We start from the raw sequence: 24,606 nt of genomic DNA, 5'->3' as shown, positions 1-24,606 counted from the left end.
TATGTGTGTGTGTGTGTGTGTGTGTGTGTGGGTGGGTGGTGGGGTGTTTACCAGGTCATGGCAGCCTCCATTCTTCTGGAGGCAGGGGTTAATGAGGTCACACATGATACCGTCCCCCATGTAACCTGTCTTACAAACACACTCACTCTGCAGACACACAGACAAGTCAGACACACACACATAAATCAACGCTCAGGCAGCTGATTAGTAACTAGTTACACTACAAGATGATGAGAATAAAAAGAGAATAGACTTGGACTGGGGGTAGCGTAGTGACACACATCCCTAAGTTGATGTGGATGGTTACATTTGTTAAAATATAAGTGTAAAACAGAAGAGTACAAACATCCTAGAGTCTCCAAAAGTACAAGAGAGCCAGAGCCTTCAGCTACAATGCTCCTCTCCTGTAGTACGAGCTCCCAGTTTCAGTTCAGGAGGCAGACACCATCTCCACATTTAAGAATAAGCTTAAAACTCTCCTCTTTGATAAAGCTTATAGCTGGGGCTGGCTCAGGTTTGCCTTGGACCAGCCCTTAGTTATGCTGCTATAGGCTTTGACTGCCGGTGGGCTTCCTATGACACACTGAGCTCCTCTTTCCTCCTCTCTCTCTCCCTCTCCATCTGGGTGCCATCATGTCACATTAATGCATGCTACTATAGTAGCTTCTTCCCCGGAGTCCTTATGCTTTCTTGTAGGGCTGCACAATTAATCGAATTTTAATCACGATCACGATTTTGGCTTCCCACGATCAAATTTGCGTGATTGAGCGATATTTAAAATGCGTCATTCTCTTCATAGAACAGTTTTTGCAAAGCCAATCTAGTGCTCCATAAACCACTGTCTGATCACATGTCTCCATGAGCCAATCAGAGCTGTTCCCTGCCTGGACCGCGCAGCTTAGTTTCTAGATGTAGACAGTCACAGAGGACAGAGTAACGTGAGGAAAATTCCACAACTGGTAGCAGTCGGTCATCATAAGCCAGACACAATGTTTACCAGTTTACCAGTAAACGCAACGTTTTGTCCCTTCTGTGTTGTTTTTCAGACAACAGCAGTGACCGGTGCTAGTTTGTGTCTTTTAGCTCATTGCTTTAGCAGCAGACTGTTGGACGTCCCGCTGTTGGAATCCTACAGTGAAAAACAGACGCACTACACTGTTTAGCAGTCAGCATTTTAGCCGTGTTTTAATCCAGTTACTACTGTGGCTAACGGTAGGCTAACGTTACCTGCTGTGTAACGTGTTATTAGTGTTTACTAGCGTGACATTCAGCAATGTTTAGGTTGCCTCTAACGTGGGTTTTGGAGCATCAGAGCGCAACGCAGACATGTAAGTGTCAGTATAATTTCGTCTGGTAGATAACAGGCATACCAGTCACCACATGCGCCGTTAACGTGAACAGAAAATTGCGTTGCCTGTATCTTTCACGGCAAACATGCATGTGTGGAAAGCGGTCACACAACAGCTGAAATGGCATACTCCTTCACAGTATCCTTCAATAAAGGAGGAATGTAGCACAATATGGATGTATTAGTAGGAATGTAGCACAATATGGATGCAAAAGCAGTTATAATTATATAATTATGTGACAATAAAACAAGAAATAATCGTGATAATTAATCGTGATCTCAATATTGATCAAAATAATCATGATTATCATTTTGGCCATAATCGTGCAGCCCTACTTTCTTGCCTTTCCTTGGATTGTGGTGGCACCTGGATCGTGGATGCAGCTGCTGCCGTGGTCCTGCTCGACGCCCTGATATGCCCTGCACTGCTAGTATTATTGTTATTATTAGTCAAAGTTCTATTATCATTACTATTACTATAATTGCCACTATTCATCATGTCATTTTATTATACCCACTATTATAATTATATAGTTAGATATTATTATAGTTGCTGTGCATCTCTCTCTCTCTCTCTCTCTCTCTCTCGCTCTCTCAATTATAGTGTGGTCTAGACTAGAGATGGACCGATACCATTTTTTGCTTCCCGATACCGATTCTGATACCTGAACTTGCGTATCAGCCGATACCAAGTACCGATCCGATACCAGTGTCATATATTTTATTATGTTTTAACAACTGTATACTAGTATCCCTGTATGGATGTGATATTATTTCTATCTTTGTTGTCGGTCTGACTCAGGTTAAACTCTTTGTGAAACATGAACAAATACAAACAATTAATGCCGTAGAACTTTCTTTTATTATGCAGTTTGACCGTCAGTTATAATGGAAAAAGAACATAAATAAACTACTTTAACGTAGATTTTCTATAGGGCTTTATTACGTGGTATCGGATCGGTGCCTAAACTCCAATACTTCCCGATACCAATACCAGCGTTTTAGGCAGTATCGGAGCCGATACCGATACAGGTATGTACTGGTATCGGTATCGGACCATTTCTAGTCTAGACCTACTCTATCTGTAAAGTGTCCTGAGATAACTTCTGTTATGATTTGACACTATATAAAAAATTTAATTGAATCAAAAATGCTTTAGAAAACACTGACAGTAACAGTTGACCTTTAGTAAGACGAGGACTTTTTTTAGTACGTCACTAGCTGTTTAGTTGAATGAATATTAACTAATGCTTAATGTCCATCGTTAATTGTTATTGACTGACCTGTCCAGGTCCGATGTGGTTACAGTCGGCGTTGGCGCTGCAGCCTCCTCGACTCTCCAGCTGACAGTTGTTGATCTCAACACACACTCTCCCGTCACCTGTCCAACCCTCAACACACACACACGACGCGTTACCTGGACCCACATACGCACACTCTGCCTGTAGAGAGGAAGAGAGAGAGAGAGGATGTGTTATAAAGGCAGAGAGACAGGTAGTCTTCAGTTTTATAATGTCCTACTGTAAGTTTAAATATTAAATGGTTTACAACAACCCACCACAGAAACTAGCAGTTTATTAATATGATATATTTGATATAGGGGGATGAATTCATCCAGGCAGTTTATTTAGACTATTTTGGAAAGCAGGGCTTTGGCCTTTTGATTTTTCTCACCCCATATAGTAGTAATGTTTTATTTAATTTGTCCCATGTGAGATTTATTGTAAAAACTACCGTGAATTCTCAATAGCTGCAACCATGCACACACGCACTTACACACACACACACACACACACACACACACACACACACACACACACACACACACACACACACACACCCACCCACACACACACACACACACACATACAAATGTTTGTGGACCGAGAGCCATTTTATTCAAAACCCCACCCAAACTACACACCACCTATCCAGTTACCAGACACCCAATGTATTCTTCTAAAAAAAGATCAGGTTGTTAATATAGATATAATCTGTGTGCCTAGAACATTTTTTCCCCTTTTTTCTGTTGTTGGGACCACAGAAAAGGGAATTGAACTATCAAACTATCTCTGGAATAAAGGAGATCACAGAGCATCAAGCCTCTGAGACATGACCAACAAATTCCAAAGCCTTTTTCACCAAACTCCTACAGGGAGAAGAGTTCACAAAATGGCCGAAGGGAGGTGCTGCAGAAATGTGTTTCACGCCTTCAAGAACTCTGATTCATCCCATTGGTTCAGCTGGACCCTAAACACAGCATGGGGTCCGAGCTATAAACTTTCCGAGACACCTCCTCTCTTAGTTCTTGTAGTAGTATATAGGTTTATTAATTGAAGAATTATCGATTGACAATTAATGATTTTGAAGCTAAATAAATTCTATTATACTTTAAATAGCAGTTGTTTGTGATTATTGGTATTTGTTGTAATAACTGCTACAGGTCGGTGCTCGAATTCACCCCCTTCTTTTGTTCCTTCAAAGATACCAGAGAAATTAATCCATTTAATTCAGATCTGTATTTTAAAGGGAACACCACCAATGAGACTGTTTCACAGCTCAGTTATTGGTCCCTTATTCCAGGGTGGTGCCCCGTTTTGATTGATTGTCAATTTGGTAAAGTTATTAATACATATATTCATAACTTTATTAATATTGATAAAACATCTTTGGTAATTTGCCAATAATTGAATCTGTACCCATACCAATTCCCAACACTGTGGTATCGAAAGAGGTATTGTGTATCGTATTTTTTCATACTAGCATTATATTGAAGATTAAAATTCTGGTATTGTGACAACCTAATTATTATACATCTATGGGTTTCATTTCATTGGGTTGGAAAAAAACGATAGACGCAAGTTTGTTAATGAACTGCATACTTGAAAAATGTTCTGTGTTTTCTGTTATATTACCTTGCTCCTATATTTCTTTGTGTGCTCATTTACGTGAATTAAGATTCAACATGACAATTACCTTTAGTCTTTGTTGTTATTTGATAACATCTCATAAACAAAACAATATGTGCTAACCCACAAGCCCGATTGGGCAAGTGAAAAAAAAACATTAACGCTGAACCCTGGGGAGGTTTAAATAGTTATTTTCCATCTACACACACACAAGCAGTGAGTCTTACGTTGGTGTCGCAGCCTCCTCGGTTGTTTTTCAGGCAGGGGTTGATGGGAGAACAGGAGTGACCATCACCATCATATCCATCCCTACACAAACACCTGGTGGAGCACACACAAACATAGATTTTTGATGAACAAACTCAGCAGCTGTTGAAGTAACAGGAGAGTGGCTGGTGATGATCACCTGTGAATCCCTGCTGCAGGAACCACTGAAGAATGGCCTCCCTGATTACACATCAGAGAGGAAAAAGCTGCAGTGCTCCAGGTGGGAGATCATCTTGATGTTGTACAGTAGGAATCTACAAAAGCTACCTCTGCCATGTGTGGTAAGAACGACAGGGTCACACCCAGCTTTCTCGCTGTCCAAACTGACATCACCCCAGTGTTCTCACGGTGATGGACAGGTCTTTCTGCGAGCATCTTTTCCCATGAAAAGACTTTAAGTGGTGCCTTGACCTGCACTCTGAGATATCTGCCTGGCAGGAAGTGAACCCTACACCTTTAGGTGCTTTAAGACAACAAGCAGTTTATTATTTATGTCTGTTAAGGCCCTGACATACCAAGCAGACGGCCAAGAAGTAGTGTCAACAAAGGCCGACTGTGGTATCGCCTCACGTCACTCTACGTCGGCCAACGTCGACCTACGTCACCCTATGTCGCCCCGCGTCGGGTGGTGCTTTAAGCTAAATGCCAACATGCTCACAATAATGCTGATATGTTGATATTTAGTATGCAGGCTGAATGTGCCAACTGGCACAAAACGCAGAGCACAGCTGAGGCTGACCAAAGGATTGAATAAACAGATATTTTGTCCAGTTCACAAATGTGAACGTCATGGTGGAATCTCTAGAAACTATGAATGTCTGTACAAAATGGCATGGCAATTAATCCTATAGCTGTTGAGATATATGGATAAAAAATGTACAGACAAAAACTAAAGACCAAAATGTGTTAACATTAACACATAACATTAATGAAATTACTAAAATGTGACTCAAACTAATACACACTTTTTTATTAAAAGATTAACAATAGATCAAAACTAGAGACCATCTTGTCATGGGATCACACCATCTGCGAGGCCAAATCGGTAAAAGGTAAATCAGGAGATAAAATGAACACTGGCAGTTGTAGTAATAGTAGTATCTTACATAGTTTGCAGTCCTGTGTGTGTACAGTATGCGTGGATGTGACAGTGTTCCTGCAGTCCGTCAGAGTTGCAGGGCGTGGCCGTCTTGTCACAGTTTTCTCCGGAGTATCCCTCCATGCAGGATCCTCTCCGACACACACCACCGCTGCCTGGACGGTTATCACACACACCGTGCACGCAGCGACACTCTGAAGAACCACAAACACAGACCGTTTGATCATTTCAGGTTAGTCAGTGTGTATTAGTGGAATAATGTCACACCATGCAAAACACAGCACCTCCATCATTAGGTTAACATTTTTATTTATTAACCATATAACCAAAAACTAATGTCATTCCCATCAGCCTCAGCTGTACGGTACTTTGTGTTTAGTGCTTATTGGCAAATGTTAGCATGCTAACACGCTATAGTATGATGGTGAACATGCTAACATGCTTATAAGCTATCATTGTGAGCATGTTAGCATTTAGCTCAAAGCACTGCTGTGCCTAAGTACAGATACAACAAGTCATTAGCATGGCTCTAGACTTTTAGTCCGTGCACTAAAAACACACACTATATTTACTGTCCCCTATTTTATTTGAGTGTCCACATTCTGAGTTTGTAAATGTATCCACTGCAGTATATAGTGCCCTGAAATATACAGTATACAATGGAACAAATAAAGTAGTGTCCATGGCATGGGCAATGCAATGCTCTGCATTGTATAGATGGGACAATTACCGTTGTGAGACTCTACAGCTGTAAGTGACAAGACACAAAACAATAATGATTAACAGGTGTCTGAAATCTCCATCTGTCACTCCCTATAGAGTTAACTACTGAGTGTCTATTATATAGGAAGTAGTGAATGAAGAGAAAGAGAGAGTGATTTTGGACAAATGTGAACGTTAAAGTGTTAAGTTGCTCTCCAAATGCGGAGGAGCGGTAACCTTCATCACAGTTGTCTCCATGCTTGGATGGATCCGCGCAGATGTGACAGGCGACACCCCTGAGGCCTGGCAGACAGCTGCACGAGCCGTTGCCGTGGATACCGTCAAAACACTGCATGTGGTAAACAAAATAAAATTGTAAAATAAATAAAACACATCAGCTGACAAATGCTCTAGTGAGAGTTGTTGTTTTTTCGCTCACCGTTCCTTTGTCGTAGCAGGGATGCTGGAATCCTCCAATACAGGGTTTACAGTCCGGACCATAGAAACCTTTACAACACTGTGCTACCTGTTAAACACACACACACACACAAACACACACACACAAACACACACACACACACACACACACACACACACACACACACACACACACACACACACACACACACACACACACACACACTATTTCACCATTTGACCACTGGGATCTGCACAGTAAAACCATTGACTCTTTGCGGTTCTTTGTTTGACTTCATTCTACCTTCAAATAGCACATGTGAGTTTTTTTAGGTTTTTGACATGGGAATTCAAAGAAACAACATGCCTGACACTAAAAAATAATTCTAGAGAAACGATAAAAAAAAAAAATGAATGCCTTAACGCTCCCTTCTGTTGTTTTGTATTGGGAATGTAGAGATGTGAACTACTTTTAGAAATTGCTGTGTTGTTCTTTTTCTGACCTTCTGGTTGTGGTCACACCATGCTCTCCCTCTAGTTGTTGTGAGCAAAGACCAAAACAATGGACTGAAAAACATCTCAAAGCTCGGTAGAGAGTGATAAAAATCTTTGGTTTCATTATTACAAGTGACCCTATTCACATACAAGTAGTCATTTTGTTCTTTTTTTTTTATGATAGAAAAATATTGTTTATAACCAAACTGTCATCTAATTGTTTTTTCATCCTAGATTTCAGTGAGATTCTAGTGTAAAGGGGATTGGTAGGTGGTCACTAAAGGATTAATTTTGTATTTCTCTGTTTCTATGTAACTACCATATTTGCCCGAATATAAACTGTGTTTTCTTTCCTGGAAATATGTATAAAAAAGTATGAGCGGTCTTATATTCGTGGTCTAGACTTATAAATGTCAATATACATTCACAACAGATGGTGCCAAATAGCAAGCCTCCAGGCAGCGAGGTTGACGTTCTGTGGGAGGAGCCAGTGGAACCAGAGCATGGGAGTAACGATAGTCAGAGCGAACTGAGGCACAGGCCCCATACTTCAGTTCCAACGAGAGTAGTAACCAAGCTCGACCCACACACAATAGGCAATCAGTTTAGGTCTGAACCTGACCCGAGCCCGACACAGTTAATGTAAACTGAAGCACAGAGTTTGAGTTATGCTGTCTAGAGTAAGGCTCAGGACGCATTCACCTGTCCCTTTCCATATGTCTGTCTGGGACGCTGCTGAAGCTGTACAACGGCTGGCAGAAATCAACAGACACTATATTTTCACTAAAACTAACTTGAACATGGTTGTGTTTTTCAAAATTCTGAACTGTATTTTTCTCCATTTTAACACCAATCTAAGGGAACAAGAAGAGAGTGTAAAATAAAAATGTCCAGCTCCACCGGGTTCTACCATTTTCTGAAAGTGTCAAATATAAATGTAAATGTAAATGTCAAAACCAGTGATCTCTGAAACTCTGTCAGAGTCTCTGCCTGTTCTACAGCAAGAGGAAGGAACACAGTGAACACCTTGTCATGTGAAGGCACCATTAGTAGTAAAGACAGCTGGAATCTAGATGAATGAAGCTAAAAATAAAACTCACCTTTCTAGTGGCGTTGCAGAATTTGGCGCAGCCTGTACTGAGTGTCGGCCTGAGGGGGGACGTGACGTATTCGCAGCCGATCTGATGACTGTCCTGGAGACAGACACACAGATTTGTTGGCTTTCTGTTCTCGTCCATATCACCCAGCAGGTGTCATTGGTTAGAAAAGTATTGTGGAAAAATCTGTGCCGAAAATGCTGAACTGAACGCATGATTTAGCTGAACTTTTAAAACTTTTTTAAAGACTTCTGGAATATGGATCTGGCAATCAGAACAAAATCAGGTAAATTGTAATTCTTTCAAAAGAAGAATGTAATACAGTATTTCATTTTCAGAAAATAACCCAAATTCCCATATTCTGTACTGTTGCACAATTCCTTTTTGATTGCTAGAGCTGTCAGTGTCTAATTTATACTCTGTTCTGATTGGCTGGCTGTCACTCTGAGAGGACAGGTGTTACAGTATTTTATTTTTCTGACACCAATTATAATCTGTGCTTTCATTCATATAAATATATATAAATAATAAAATACATCAAAGGTCACATCACAAGTGTTATTGTTTACATGAACACAACTTTACTGAAAGCTCATCCATATATTTTAATTTAATTAATCTCTGCTCATGGATTGTCAAACTGACTTGCGATGTATCAATCCGTTTGCACAGACTTCCACATCAATATTTTATTTACTGTATGGTCCCTCTGGGGGCTCTGTAGAAAAGAACAGAATAGAATAGAAATGTTGCCGTGATAATGATGTGTTCGTACCATTTCAGTGGTGCCATCAGGACATTCGGTCTCATAGAGGTAACTGCAGTGAACACATGGACTCTGAAAACACACAAAAATTAAGAAATTAAAACGTTTACTGTTAGCATTACTGTTAGCATTGCTGTTAGCTTTAAGTTTCTATCGGCCTGTTTATTCTCTCTATGTGATTTATTGTAAATCTGGTGATGCTGATTAAAGTCTAACTTGTCTAAGACAAGTATTGCTTTCACTGCTGACATGTTAAAGTAGTCAGTTAGACGTACCTGGTAGATGGATTAGAGTTACAATCCTTGACAGATGTGCACACTTTTTAAAAGCCCATTTTTATTTGGTTTATAATGTTTTTTTTGTCCATCCAACACATGAATTGTATTAAATACTTTTCTGTTATGTCTGAAATTATTTAATTTAATTTTATGAAGCAAAATAAACAGTGTTTTTCCTAAGAAGTGCCACTAGTATTCTGTTTATTAGTACGTAGTAAGTTTAGGTGGACCCAAAATCCAGCGTTACATCATGAAAAGCTATATCCACCAATTTGTTTTTGAATGACGTCACATTAAAGTCCCAGTGTGTAATGTTTTTAGTTGTTCATAATCAAAATCTGTGTTGCCCGTTCACAAACTTGTCCTTTTTCATGAATATTTACCACCACCATCAATTCCAAGTATTCCTTTTGGCTTGAAATTTTACATTTGCATTCGCATGAACTGTGGGTAGACGCTCCATATTCATGCGCCAATCTTAAAATAGCCGGTAAGGGACATACAGGACATACCGCTCCGCCTTTCGCGTTTTCGCTGTCCCATGATAAACTCACAGGTGCTGCTAACGCTGCTAATGGGTATCGTAGCTTCCCGGCCCCGGCAAGTTTGAAGAAGGAAACATGGAGGACCACACGTATTCAAAATCAAAATTTCTTCGCCCAGAAAAAGGAAAGGGCAAGAGCAAGAGCAAGAGACTGGCATCATCAGAAAAAAGCGCGAAGGTTACTGTAGCTGTAATACGTACTTTGAACTGCGTGGCGCGAGAAAGTTGATTGCGATATATGATCTCAACTCGAGATGGGAGAAATTCCCACATATTGGACCTTTAAACAGAAAACATCTTCACTTATATGAATAGATGTTATGTTGCTTTACCAAGGCTTGTATTACAAAGCTATGACTTTCTGAGAAAATGTTCTGTTTTAATTAGAGAGCTGACAGTAAATTAGAGTGGGGAAGAGTAAGGGGTATGACATGCAACAGGTGCCCAGTCAGACTCAAACAAGAGACGAGGTACAATGGAGTACCGTAACCCCGTACCCAAATAATAATTGTAATAGGAAAAAGGTTTTAGCCTAGTTGTAATAAACTAAAACACCATTGATTTTATCGGCAAGCAGTCATTGCGTGTCGAGCCGTGCCCCATCAGTTTTAATTATACCTGTTCTAACTGGAGGAGAGGGGGCGGAGGCAGATTCATTAGAATGAAACCGATCATTTTTCAGCAGGTGAAAACGGCAAAATGGTGAAAGAATTATCACAAGCACCCTAAAACCATTTCATCAAATGAAATGTAGCTGAACTAGGCAAACAAAGCCTAATCTGACAACACTGTATGTAAAACAAAATAAATAAAAAATTTAAATGTTAGCCACTGTGAGTTAGTTAGCTACTGTTGGACAGATTTTAGTCTCTCATTGCCAGACCTTCCTCTACAGCGCGGCAGAGGAGGGTCTGGCTAGCCCACACAGTATTCTGAGATGGGAGGAAAACATGCTCAGGTTTATTGCATTTCTTCAAACCAATCACAATCGTCTTGGGGGGCGCTAAGCACCAGGCGGAGCAACGGTGCCTCTGCAAAATAGCCTCAGGAAGGAACTTGTTTTGGTGGAACATGTGTACGTTCAAAAGTTGTTTTAGTCGTGCAACAAAAAACTCAGATAGACAGATAGTCTAGCTAGGTGTCTGGATTTACCCTGCAGAGATCTGAGGCGTAGTTAACCATAGTCCTCAGAAATCCTCATAAAATGCCTCATAAAATAAGAAAAGAAAGCGGAAGGTAACAGACATCCGGTCCAAAATTAGGGATTTTCCGGTGGCATTTGAACAATCCCGGAAATGAAACGTCGTCAAAAAGACTAGACAAATCTTAATATTGGCCTGTTAACTCTGCAGCTCTCACTGAGTTTGATTCAGAGTAGAGGTCGGCCGATTAATCGGCCGATTTTTTTGGCTTTTTTTTTACATAATCGGCATCGGCTAATATCAAGCCGATTAATAGGCAGGCGCATCTGCGGGCAGCCTGGTGTTGTTGTTGTTGTGGAACACGTGTTCGACGCACGCTGCCCCTAGAGTCGAAAGGCTCGTTCGAGATGAACTGCGCCTCGCCTATAAAGTAGACGAGAGCAGGCGGCAGCAGCAGGGGGCGGTGATAAAAGTCCGCTCTCAAGTCGGACAGTTTTCCAGCTGACTCCAGCAGCCTTCAGGCTGAACAGGAAGTGACACAAACACTGGGGTGGTCCGATTCGATTTAATATTTTTCCCCCCTCTTTTTTTTCCCCCCCGGGTTTTGGGGGGGGGGGGTATTTTTTACATGTGTCTGTTGCTGATTTTAATAAAACAACAGACTGTAGATGATCCGTAATCTGAACAGATTTACCTTTTTTTTTTTTTAAAAAAAAAAAAAAGCCACACAACAAGTTTTCTTTACAAAATTAACTTTTAAATCAGACAAATCACAGTTAAAATCCCTCCGATTGAAAATCAATAAAAAGTTTATATAAAACGTCATCATGTTGAGTCGATTCTGAACCAATCAGCTGTTTGATCAGCTGAGAGGCCGGCGTTTCCCAGCATGCCCTGGGTCCACCTGCGTCCGCCTGGCTCTTGCAGTTGGTGAAAAGCAACTGCGCTACCTGCGTCTCAGAACTGCGGCCGCCTTGGTCTCGTGAGATTATCGTTGCCCACGTGTGCATGACGTCAGAGCAAGTCGGGATCAAGTCGGACACAAATCTAACCGGCATGCATTGGGCGCCGATCGCCGGTGATCGATTCTGCGCAGATCTGGCTCATCTCGAACGAGCCTAATTACCAGCAGAGTGAGCAGGCTCATCCAGTGCCTAAGGAAGGAGCTGTTCCTCGGAGAAAACGGTAAGGATTAAATTCTTATAAGTCGTATATATTTAATGAAAAACGTATGACATGTTACTGCCAACTTCGAGAAAAAACATGAACAGGCAACATGACGTTCGGCTACTTTGGATATTGATAGCTGTCGTGTCATGCTGTCATGTCACAATAATTAAGCTAGAATTTTGCAATCCCAGACAGTGGATCTGAGACTTTTATTATCTGTTCTGTTTGTGTGTCTATATTTGAGAGGGTTGTCAACTCAATGCAGAGAAAGAAGTTGTAGTTAAAAGAGACCACCGCACCATAGGCTAGTGAAGGACTGGCTTTGCTTTGCTAGCGTCGTTGCTAGGGTTAGACCAGAGTAGACCCGCTGCTAATATGGCACCTGTGCCTTAACGGCCCGTATCTACCGGACCGAATAGCAACGCGGATTTCTGTACCTCATTTCGGCGCCACTGATATGCCTGCGTTGCTCTCTGATGCTCCGAAAACGAATGTTAGAATAACAGAAACATCGCAGCATGTGACGCTAGTTAACATTACACTCGTCAGCAGCTAACGTTAGCCTACCATAAGCTAGCAAATGGATTAAAATGCTGACAGCTAAACTGTGTAAAGTGTGATTTATTTCACTGTATAGGATCCAACAGCAGTATGTTAAGCAGTGTGCTGCTGCCGTTGTTTAGCTACTTGTCTGAAGAACAACACAGACGGTGCGTCGCGGTGCATTCAAAGTTGTTGTAAAATACCCTTTTGCCATGGTGGTTGTTTTTGTCGTTCAACAGCAATTTACTAGTGAAATACGTTATTGTTATAGTTATTACATTATTATTAAATCATTTAATTTTGACCATATCGTCTAAAGTTGTTTCCCCCCCTTAATTAGGTTTTGTCCATTTGGCTTTGTCTGTCAACAAACAAAACAAACCAAAAATACATGTTTCAGGACAGTTTTTGGGAAGATGATAGAAACATTTTAGCCTTGTATCACTTACAATGCACTGAATTATTAGCTGATTTATAAAACAAATGTTATATTTTATATCTATACCTATCTATAAAATGACTTGAAGAAGACACTATACAAAAATACTAACTTAACCTTGTATTTTCCCCCTTTTTTAGTCATTAAGTCTGATGCTGAAAAGAAAACCACCCCCTTATGGCAGCGCTTCACCCAGCCAACACCAAAACAAAGAAATGCTGCTGGTTGCTACTGTGTGTCAGCACTACTATTGTTAAAATGGTCAATTTATTTTATTGTTCTCAGCTGTTTGATAAATGCTGCTAAGTGCACTAAACTTTATCTTTTAATTGAAAAGTTTATTTGACAAAGTTACATTTATTTTCTTTCTTTCTTCTTACCCGTTTTGTTTATTTATACAATATATGTTTTTACATTATACATGTTTAATGTAAGTATACAAGTGCAGATTGGTGTTCAAGTGTTCAATAAATGTTTTTGTTGAGAAATTTTGTGTATCTTAAGTACTTATTAGTGTTAAATTTTATCTTTCAAATAGAGGTTAAAAACAAGCAAATATCGGCCAAAAATAATCGGCAGCATATACCCTGATTTCAAAAGATCGGCATCGGCCTGAGAAAACCCATATCGGTCGACCTCTAATTCAGAGTCTGTGTTTGTTACTGTTTGTTTGTTTGTTGTCAGAGTTTGATTTGACTCCCTGCCTCCCGCTGCTCACCACGGTGATCTTGCTCTCGATGACATCACAGCGATGAGGCAGGATGGGGAGAATGGATGGCGGGTACAGAATCCCCTCAATCATATGGATGATCCCGTTGGACGCCACAATGTTGGTGCTCGCCAGACGGACGCCCTTCTCGCCCAGTAGGATCTCACCCTGGAGGGGGGAGAGACCTAGTGTTAATGGAAACTGCTAATGTTTCAGTAAATTAGTCAGGAAACAAGTCACATTATGAGAGACACAATGAAGAACCAATCAGGGACACTTACATCAGTGGACACAGTGATGGTGACAATCTGATTGGCCATCGTCTGAATCTGAGGGAGAGTAGCCAACTCGTCGACTGTCAGCTACAGACAGAAAAAATAATCATCAACAAAAACTTTCATGTTGGACAGAAAAAACTTTATTTTTAGTGCCTCAACAGCAACGGAACTAAAAATGTAAAGTTGTCCTGATGGTGGCGTTAAAGGAAAGGTCATGGGGGCATTACATCTAAAGGGTTTATACTCTGAAGAGCAAGAATGTGATCAGGAAAGAAAGAATAATTCGTGTAGATGTGGCCTGTTAGATTATGAGATATCTTGCTCTGGACCAACGGGTTGAACAGAAAAGCATTTCTTTCTACGCCTTCTTTGCAAGCAGAGTAAAAAAGACAAAAAGAAAAGAAAGAAGTTGGAAGGGAAAACTGATGGATGGATAAGTTGATGGAGGGAGTGTGTGTGTGTGTGTGTCTTACCACAGCCCGGGAGAAAACATGGTGTCTGAGGAGTTCCTGAAGTTTATGTTTGGCCTTGTAAAAAAGAGCAGAATATTGGTGCGCCATTTCTTGAGATTTACATCTTCAATAGGAACCAATGGTTTTGGGGTTGAGAGGCACAGACAGTGTCAGGAAGTTAAAGAGTTAACGGTTTTTATCTTCTTTATCATTTAAAGTGACCTGTATGTTATCTGCACTAATTACAAATACACTAAACAAATGATAAGTACTATTTACACCTACGTGATTGAGCATGTACAAGATGCTGCCGTCTCTGGATTTGTCCACAGCCTGGTTGGTGGGGACGAACACAGTCAGGGGCCCTGGACCATGAAAGGGGGGCGGTGACCCACAGTTCTACAAACACACACACACACACACACACACATCGTCTCTGATCAGAGCCGAGGATTAAGTAATAATTCCTATTAAGTAGCCTACTGGTTCCAACTTGTCTGGCAGTTGACTGTTTGCTAAGCACTGCCTCCCCTTAGTTACTACATACAGTGCTTATACAGTGCATTAAAGCACCCATATTATGCTCATTTTCAGGTTCATAATTGCATAGGTTTACATGGTTTAATTTTCAAAAAACACCATATTTTTGTTGTACTGCACAGCTCTCTCTGCTGCAGATTCTCTTTTCACCTTGTGTTCAGGTCTCTGTTTTAGCTACAGAGTGAGACATCTTTTCTTCTGTACTATCTTTGATTGCACTCGCACATGCGCAGTAGCTCAGATTGTAGATCATGTCAGCTAGCTAGCTCCATAGACAGTAAAAGAAAGGCTGTTTCTCCAACTTCAGTCAGTTACAAGGCGGGATTAGCTGGGAGACTTCTAAACGAGGACGCACATGTAAGTAGTTCTTTTGTAGATTATGGGGAATTTGTGTGTGTGGTAGCAGTGCTTTGCCATTGAGAACGAGGTAGCATGCTAGCGCTAGCATGCTAACGGTTGAGGTTAGCCAGCTCATTTTGGCTAGTGAGCGCCGTGCAGATTTTGACCAGCTCACCCGGAGACTGAAGGCAGGACACATTCAGAAACCCGTATCTCACTCAAAACAGCATGGATGAATTTAAATTCATTTTTCAAAAGTTTTCAAAGTTTGTATGCGTGTGGAAGCACCAGAGACACAAAATAACACCCCAAATCCCAGAAAAAGTGTTTTTTTTTCATAATATGGGCACTTTAATTAAGTATTCAGACCCCTTCACTTTTTTCACATTTTATAATGTTGCAGTCTTAAACCATCATTTATATTAATTAAATACAAACCCTAATCAATCTACACTTCATACCCCATATAATGATAAAGCGATAACAGGATTTTAGATTTTTTTTTGTGTGCAAATAAAACCCTGAAACATCACATTGACATACAATTTCAGACCCTTAACTCAGTATTTAGTTGAAGCAACTTTGGCAGCCATTACAGCAAAGATTCCAATTTTAGCATAAAGTGCAACATAACAAAATGTGAAAAAAGTGAAGGGGTCTGAATATTTTATAAAATGCACCATATCTATGCAATTTAAAATGATAACGGTGGCTGATTTTTTTTTTTTGAAACAATGAGTCCTTGATTTCAGATAGAAGTAAACAAAAAAGCAGTTATCAGTTGTAGCTAGCTAATTAAGCAATGTCACAGTAGTGCCATGAGTTGGTTGAAAACACTGTGGCTACTAAACATGGCTTTAAGCCCTAACCGGCCTGAGTTTTTAATGTTTCCAGCTGACTCCTTTCAAACAAGGATCTTGTAAAACGTATGTTCATACATGATATCATTAAACATAAGATATTATTGTCATTAAAAATAACACTATAAGCTAACATAAGAGCATTTTGGGAGGAGGACTCCAGCTTCTCAGATGATGAATGGAGCAAAATTCTGAGACTGGTGCACGTTTCTTCACCATGCTCTAGACATGGCTTGCTACAATTTAAAATTGTTCACAGATTGCATTTCTCCAGGGTGAAACTGGCAAAACTGTTCCCCTCACTAGATCCGTTATGCGAAAAATGTTCCAGCTATCTTAATACACGTACTGGGCCTGCCCTCACTTACAAACATTCTGGGAGGCGGTATTTACATCACTTAGGGACACTTTAGGCATTGCTATTGAAATCCATCCAGTCACGGCCCTATTTGGGACCAAGCCTGTTGACTCCCACTCACGGTGGTCAGGAAAATCTCACACAGTGGTGACATTTACAACTTTACTAGCCCGACGTCTTATCTTGCTGAATTGGAAAGGCCCAAAATCTCCATCCCACACCAGGTGGCTTAAAGATGTCATGTATCACTTAAAGTTAGAAAAGATGAAATACTCACTCAGAGGAAACGTGAGAGAATTCTATTCTACCTGGGGATCTTTTATGGACTATTTTGATGAGGTTTCTGCAGTGGACTGGGAAGAGGTGTAGTGCTACCTTGTGGTTAACTAAATGACTTGCCTGTATTTAATTATCAATTTTTTTTTTTTTTATCTTTTTCATTTTGCATAGGTTTTATTTAATTTTTTTTTCCTTTCTCTTCTTATGCTTCTTTATGTGGCATGTTGTCTGTACTGGACAATCACTGTTCAGGAGAGGAGAATCAGGACTGCTTCATCTTACTGATCAATAACATTCAACTGATTTCTTCTCATGTGGGAATAAAACCAAACATCTGTATGTTATTGGCCAGAACAAAATACTCACATCAACCAGAGACAGGAAGCGGTTGTATTTTTCATCCTTAGTCAGAATCTCTCCGATAGTCTTATCAGCAAACTGGACACAAGAAGAAGATAATCAAATGACATTTACTTAAATAGGCTGCTATGCAGACTGCATTGTTTTAATAACCCTAATGCAGTTAGCAGGGAATCCTCTGGTATACATTTAACTGGACATACAAATAACATGTTTAGGTTTTCCTCCGCATTGGGTAATTTCTGGCATAAAGATGTGAATATTAAAAACTTAAATGTGTTATACAAGTAGCAAACTCCTTGAAGGAATAACTTATGTGTATGTTGTGTGTGTCAAGATCGAGAGAGAGAGAGAGAGAGAGAGAGAGAGAGAGAGAGAGAGAGAGAGAGAGAGAGAGAGAGAGAGAGAAGTTAGCAGTAACGTTATAGCTGTAAATGTAGCAGTGCAGTGTGTGTACAGTTTAGGCTATTTCTCGGTGAATAAATGCTACAGTACAGCTTCTCCAGACCTAAGCAGAGTTCCAGTGTCTTGCTTGCCACCTGCTGATTAAAGTGAAGGGTGTTAGCCCCCAAGTTAGCGACAACTCTAGCTCACTTAAGGCACCTTGTTAACCTCAGTGTGGAGGTTTTGGTAAAGTGACCCTTTAACTCACCTGCTCATCACGAAGAGGCCTGTCAGAAAGTGTGTTTGTGATTGGCCGGTCGATGATGTGGATGATCCCATTGGCTGCTGGCAGGTCTTCCTGGATGACGGTGTACAGTTTGCTGGGGTTGTCCATCAGGATGAACCTCTACATCAACCAGACAGACAAAAGCAGTGTGTTTATGTGTATTCAAGTGACATGGTTATTGAGACTTTCTGCAATTATCTGATTTCTTAGACATAGACATAAGAATCCAGGTTAAGGCCACGTTGCCAGATGAGCTTAACACCTTTAATGTTTGCTTTGATCTCGGCAACAGAGTCAGCTGCCAAGTCTGCCCCACCTTTGAAGGACTGTCGCGGGCCACTGTACCAACAGAATACAGAGCAGCTTCTTTCCTCAGGCTGTAAGACTCCTCAAATCATCCTTCGTACTCCATCATTATAAATAGCTTTTGTTTTGTTATTGTGTAGCATAAAACAGTGGTTCTCAAACTTTTTCACATTAAGGATCCCTAAACTGACACAAATTAGACCACGGACCCCCATCTGATAAGACTTTGTCCTCTACCTGATATCATTTTTGCTTTTAGATGTTTTATTACAGAAAGTCATTCAATCTGTCATTGTGTTACTTATGGATGAAATTATAGTGAAAATAAATGATTCCCCTTTTTGTTGGGGACCCCTCAGAACCCCTTCAAGGACCCCACTTTGAGAACCACTGGCATAAAGGGGCGACAACTTGCATTTTGTTGTGCAACCCTGAGTTGCAAAATGGCAATAAATGAACCTTGTAAACTTAGTAAATGTGTAGACATGTAGTCCGATTTCTAACGGGTGTTTTTACATCAAATGTGTATGACAGAAACTTCAGATAGGGAACATATGGTAGCAGTGTGGCAGGGTAAAAAGGAATCCTCATTACTGTATAGTACAATTTGCTGACTGTGCGTCAAAACAATTAAATCCAGAATATTTAATTTCATTGTTTTGTTGGTCCAAATGTGCAACAGTGTCACGTATTAGTGGTGAGGGGAGAAATCGGATTAGTTATCAGCTGCATGTAAACATGATCTCAGCAGTACAAACTAAATTCAACTAACTTCACATTCAATTTGTATTGGAGTGGTGGCAGAAAACTCACATATCTCCAAAAATCATTGGAAACTAATGAAACATGATCGGTCAGCTAACAAAAAACAAAGGGGGGTGTGTGTGTGTGTGTGTGTGTGTTATTTTTCATTTGAATATCTCAAGAACCATTCATCCCTTCTACTTCACACTTTGCAATTGTATAGCTGAGTGCACAGTGCCAAATTTGGTGCAGGTGGATATGTGACATGTTCAATATTAATATTAATAATAAACCGTAAGTCTGTGCAGCAGCAAGGCCGGGGCTTCAGGGCTCTGCAGGCTGACAGCCGCCAGAGGCTCTGTTTTACCAAAAGACAAATATTACTATAAACAAATCGTGAAAAAATATTTAAATTAACATCTTTTAGTGTCAAATCTTCACTAAATGAAATAAATAAAATAAAATGAAATAAACCATGTAACTTTTTTTAATGAACACTTTTGTTCCCCAAAAACAGGGACGCACCATCAGAAGAAGCAAACCAGGAAAATGCTTGGGGCCCCCCAGAAAAAGAGGCCCCCGATGGCCACACATATTGGCACGTTTTGCAAGGAGAACTATAAACCCCTTTAAACAATAAACCCATGAAGGCCCTATACTATACTAAACTATACAGTGCACCACCCGCTGCCCCTAAACCCCCCTAAATGGGCCCCCTTTTAGCTGCTAGAAGGGGGCCCACTTAGGGGGTTTCTAGCTGTTTTTTTTTTCAGTCAGGCGAAAAGGCTTGACAAAGCTCCACCTCTCGCAGCCTCAACACAGACAATCAGGAAACAGCTTATCATTTTGTGTTCCTGAGAGGAGACGCACACTGAGACAGACAGGCAGACAGTAATATTAATATCTTAGCACCAAAAGTATCACGTCCACTGAGAGGACAGCTGCTGGTGAGAACACTGGGAACACTGGAATTACTTGTATACTGAATACTTGCACTTCAACCTGCTACTCATTCCATATAATCGCCTGGGCGAGGCACAACTCAAAGTGAAAGTAAATTTCTAGACTGACTGACGTTCCGATCTGCTTGCTGTTTTCAGCTTCACTCAGAGACAAAATGTCTTCCAGACAAGAGGAGGATCTTTCCTGTCCTGTCTGCCATGACATCTTCAAAAACCCTGTTGTCCTGTCATGTAGCCACAGCTTCTGTAAAGATTGTCTGCAGAAATGGTGGAGGGGGAAACAAATACGTGAGTGCCCATGCTGTAAGAGAAGATCCTCAAAGAGCGATCCGCCTCGTAATCTTGCATTAAAGAACCTGTGTGAGACCTTCCTTTTGAAGAAAGAAAGAAAGAGAGGTTCAGCAGGGTCTGAGACTCTCTGCAGTCTGCACTCTGAGAAACTCAAACTCTTCTGTCTGGACCATCAGCAGCCAGTGTGTGTCATCTGCAGAGATTCAAAAACTCACCATAACCACAGATTCAGACCCATCGATGAAGCTGCACAGGATCACAAAGAGGAGCTCCAGAAATCCCTGAAGCCCTTACGGGAGAAACTGAAGCTCTTTAAAGAAGTTAAAGGAAACTGTGATCAAACAGCAGAGCACATTAACGTCCAGGCCGGACACACAGAGAAGCAGATTAGGGAGCAGTTTAAGAAGCTTCACCAATTTCTAGAAGAGGAAGAGGAGGCCAGGATCTGTGCTCTGAGGGAGGAAGAGAAGCAGAAGAGTCAGAGGATGAAGGAGAAGATTGAGGCTCTGAGCAGAGAGATAGCAGCTCTTTCAGACACAGTCAGAGCCACAGAGGAGAGGCTGAGAGCTGAAGACGTCTCTTTCCTGCAGAACTACAAGGCTGCAGTGGAGAGAGTCCAGCGGCAGCCCCCGCTGGATGATCCACAGCTGATCTCAGGAGCTCTGATAGACGTGGTTAAACACCTGGGCAACCTGAGCTTCAACATCTGGAACAAGATGGAGGAGAGGGTCTCCTACACTCCTGTGATTCTGGATCCTAACACTGCTGACCCAGAACTTGTCGTGTCTGGAGATCTGACCAGTGTGAGATCTGGAGAGCGACGAGGGCTTCCAAAAAACCCGGAGAGGATCAAATTCTCCTGCTCTGTCCTGGGCTCGGAAGGCTTTAACTCAGGGACTCACAGCTGGAGCGTTGAGGTTGGAGACAACAAGGACTGGGAACTGGGCATGTTGGGCGAGTTCGTCCAGATGAACGGATGCCTTCAGTCTGGATTGTGGAGAATTTTGTTCTCTAACGGTAAATTCACAGCATTCTCCACGTCAGATCCAGAGGAAGATCTGCCGGTGAAGAAGCAGCTCCAGAGGATCAGAGTTCATCTCGACTTTGACGAAGGAAAGCTGTCTTTCTTTAATCTTGATACTAACACACACTTACACACCTTCACACACACTTTTACTGGCACCCTGTTTCCGTACATTTACACTGAGAATCCCCTTCCACTGAAGATTTTATCAGTGAAGGTGAATCAGAGTTAGAGATTAATATGACAGGGTGACCAATATGACAATATGTACTTTGAGACGAAGTCTGTCAACTGTCACAGATTTTTTTTTTGGGACCGTTTACCAAGGTGTCTTTTATAAATATCTCTGGTTGTACACTGTTGCATATTAGGGCAATGTTGGACTTAAAGGGTTACTGGATCAATGTGATGAATTTCAATGATTTCATTTTCACAAGTTGTGTGCTTGTTTGTCAAGGCACATATTACTAAGCTTATACAAATACTAGGATGGCAGGATATACAGTATAGGGAATGGTGTGCTATGACTTTTGGTAGGAATGTGGCAAATCATTTTTGCAAAAATCACAAAGAAATTAACTTGTGTTGCATTAGAGATTTCCCAAAATCAAATAGTGTATACTGTGATTAGGGATTTTTTATACCTAACCCACACCCCAGGTAGGGATGGGCAATATATCGATATTATATCAATATTGTGATATGAGACTAGATTTCGTCTTAGATTTTGGATATCGTAATATTACACATTACACATTATCTACATTACACATGATTATTTATCTAAAATCTAAGTGTGAAGATATTTTGTTAAAGTGCCAATTGTCAACCCTAGAATATCGCCGCAATATCGATATTGAGGTATTTGATCAAGAATATCGTGATATCTGATTTCTCCATATCGCCCAGTCCTACCCCCAGGTTATATTTACATATGATGAGTTAATCAGAGCAATATACGTCTCTTTTCTTGTCTCGCAGCAATTATTGGCATTATCGCGGCATTGTTGGATTATGAGTGAATGCAGAGGTTCATCCTGTCTGTTTCTGTGTGTCTGTGTCAAGTTAAGGTTTTGCGTCAGCATGAGACACAAAGGGCAAATGGTGGTTGGAAAATTAAAACGCTGTTTTTGGCTGGGGGTAACACATCCACGTGGGGTCCAAAGGCTCTTTGTTGACGGCCAGAAGCGTCCCGACCACGGCCACGGCTCTCCGAAATAAGAAGAAAAGATCAAATCCAGGGAGAGGGCAGGGTCTCTGCAGATACAGACACCACCACACACTTCTAGTGGGTCATTACATATGTAGTCTCGCATTGCCAGACCTCAGGAAGGAACTTGTTTTGGTGGAACATGTGCACGTAGGGAGGAAAGCTCTGGAATAAAAATGGCTGTAGAGTGTGTGATGAGAATTTTACTCTAGATCAATATAATTTGACTGTCAGTTCTAGTTTCCTGAATCGACCAGAGTTTAGGATGGCAACACAAAGAAAGCAGAAGGTGAGGGACATCCGGTCAAAGACTTTTACATATGTGATGATTGAGAGGGATTACTTTTGTATTAGTCTATATATTGTTTTTGAGGAAAGCACCTTTAAATAATTAATGCAAATGGGAAATTTGTATGGGAATGGAACTGTTCTATTCATATATATTCTTTAAATCATTAAAACATGTTTTTTAAACAAAATCCTTTTTATGTTTTCCAAAATAAGACAAACAGTGAATGAATGTTTAATTTTAGAACTTAAAATACTGTCTAACACTAAATTATGGGGTTAGTGGTTTTGTGCTATACAAATAGAATTGACTTGACTTCGACAAAATTATGAAAGTTAAAAAATAACCGTTTTTATTGATTGTGTGTTGTGTCCTTGTCCTCTTCAACGATCTAGGCAGTTTCAACATGTATACTGTACCTCATGATGACTTTTCCATCATCAGGATCACTGGAAACTTTACGGTTTTAACTTTTAACTAAGTTTTTTTTATTGTTGTTGTTTTGTTTGTTTGTTTTTTCTTCTGTTTGACTGCCACTGCAAGGTCAGTGTCTATTTCTGTACCTGGACTCGAGGACCCCCTCGAAAACAAGATGGTTCATCTCAAGGGGTTATTCCTCCGCAATAAATAAATGTCAAATAATAATACTACGGTTTTAACTTTTTAAGACGCAGGTCAAAGACATGAAGCGTTTGCAGTCACATCAGTACATTAAAACTAAACAATGTCCTCTGAACTCCAAACTTCACATCATTGTAAATCTTTACATTATATACTGTATGTGAGGAAGAAACTGTTTCAGTTTTATGTCATTAACTTATCTAGGTCAAAGAGTTGTGTTACCTTGTTGTCTTTGCTCCTCAACGTGGCTCCTCCATACAGGTTGAAGTCATGTCCCTCCAAATCCTTGTAGAGATGCTGACCCAGGATCAGGTGGTTTTTACACACCAGCTCCTCATTTACCCCCTGTAGAGACAGTGTAGGTGAGTAGATCAATACACTGGAATCTATTTATTGCTCATTTTCTACCTTCTAGTTGCTGCACTCCCTCTTTTCCAAAATATATAAAGCGACAAATGTTTTAAAGGCTCAAAACTGGGAGATTAAACAAAGCTGCAAACTGTGAATGAAGGGAACTCCAAAAGAAGTCCAACTGATGCAGCAACAAAATACATTTCACTTGGCATTTCACTCACAGTAAAAAGAGACATAAAAGGCCCAAATTATTCTGAGCTACAGCTGAGATTTAATCTGGGATCAAAGGGTGTTTTGGGTCTTTTAACTTTGTGCCTTGCCCAGAATTAATTAGGCACCCGAGATCACTCCATATCCACGTGGAGCCTCTCTCAGCAGCCTCTGGTGTGGTCCTGATGTGGACAGTAGCTTTGTCTGGTTTTGTATATGGTCTCGCTTTCCTTTTATAGTCACTGCATGAATTAATTTTTTTGCATCAGTTCAGGTCATTTTATTGTTAGTGTGTGTGTGTGTGTGTGTGTGTGTGTGTGTGTGTGTGTGTGTGTGTGTGTGTGTGTGTGTGTGTGTGTGTGTGTGTGTGTGTGTGTGTGTGTGTGAATAGATCGAGATGGGAAAAGGCGCAAAAAATGTGTTATCATCTGACATTCTTTGTTTTACCTGCTGACGCTTTTTCATTATATTTTATGCTTCCAGAGGCCTAGGTACAAATCTAGCTACATTTTTGGGTCTACATTATAGTACATT

At 40.6% G+C, this 24,606-nt stretch overlaps 2 protein-coding genes across 2 annotated transcripts in view; one reads left to right on the top strand and one right to left on the bottom strand.

Annotated features, from left to right (window-relative positions):
• The window catches only part of stab1 (stabilin 1), a 111,955-nt gene that overhangs the window by 73,561 nt on the left and 13,788 nt on the right, over positions 1 to 24,606 (bottom strand). The window contains exons 12-26 of the mRNA XM_039797369.1: positions 23,731 to 23,853; positions 18,044 to 18,181; positions 17,398 to 17,469; positions 14,941 to 15,054; positions 14,677 to 14,730; positions 14,207 to 14,287; positions 13,935 to 14,093; positions 9,110 to 9,172; positions 8,338 to 8,430; positions 6,765 to 6,851; positions 6,563 to 6,674; positions 5,631 to 5,817; positions 4,485 to 4,578; positions 2,632 to 2,790; positions 52 to 147 (exon numbers count right to left, since the gene is read on the bottom strand). Of these exons, the coding sequence (XP_039653303.1) occupies positions 52 to 147; positions 2,632 to 2,790; positions 4,485 to 4,578; positions 5,631 to 5,817; positions 6,563 to 6,674; positions 6,765 to 6,851; positions 8,338 to 8,430; positions 9,110 to 9,172; positions 13,935 to 14,093; positions 14,207 to 14,287; positions 14,677 to 14,730; positions 14,941 to 15,054; positions 17,398 to 17,469; positions 18,044 to 18,181; positions 23,731 to 23,853 (1,632 nt within the window). The remainder of the gene's footprint in view (positions 1 to 51; positions 148 to 2,631; positions 2,791 to 4,484; positions 4,579 to 5,630; positions 5,818 to 6,562; positions 6,675 to 6,764; positions 6,852 to 8,337; positions 8,431 to 9,109; positions 9,173 to 13,934; positions 14,094 to 14,206; positions 14,288 to 14,676; positions 14,731 to 14,940; positions 15,055 to 17,397; positions 17,470 to 18,043; positions 18,182 to 23,730; positions 23,854 to 24,606) is intronic.
• Positions 19,942 to 22,113, top strand: LOC120557234 (tripartite motif-containing protein 35-like). Its single transcript, XM_039797368.1, has 2 exons — positions 19,942 to 20,058; positions 20,212 to 22,113. The coding sequence occupies exon 2, from the start codon at positions 20,229 to 20,231 to the stop codon at positions 21,618 to 21,620; it is 1,392 nt and encodes a 463-aa protein (XP_039653302.1). The 5' UTR covers positions 19,942 to 20,058; positions 20,212 to 20,228; the 3' UTR covers positions 21,621 to 22,113.

The sequence above is a fragment of the Perca fluviatilis genome, chromosome 4 (assembly GCF_010015445.1).
Source record: "Perca fluviatilis chromosome 4, GENO_Pfluv_1.0, whole genome shotgun sequence".
In the NCBI taxonomy this organism is placed as follows: Eukaryota; Metazoa; Chordata; class Actinopteri; order Perciformes; family Percidae; genus Perca; species Perca fluviatilis.
The sequence above is the reverse complement of the archived record's forward strand: the minus strand, read 5'-3'. Positions and strand labels throughout refer to the sequence as shown.

Coding starts and splice junctions, on each gene's coding strand:
- LOC120557234 (XM_039797368.1), top strand. CDS start 20,229: ATGTCTTCCAGACAAGAGGAGGATCTTTCCTGTCCTGTCTGCCATGAC.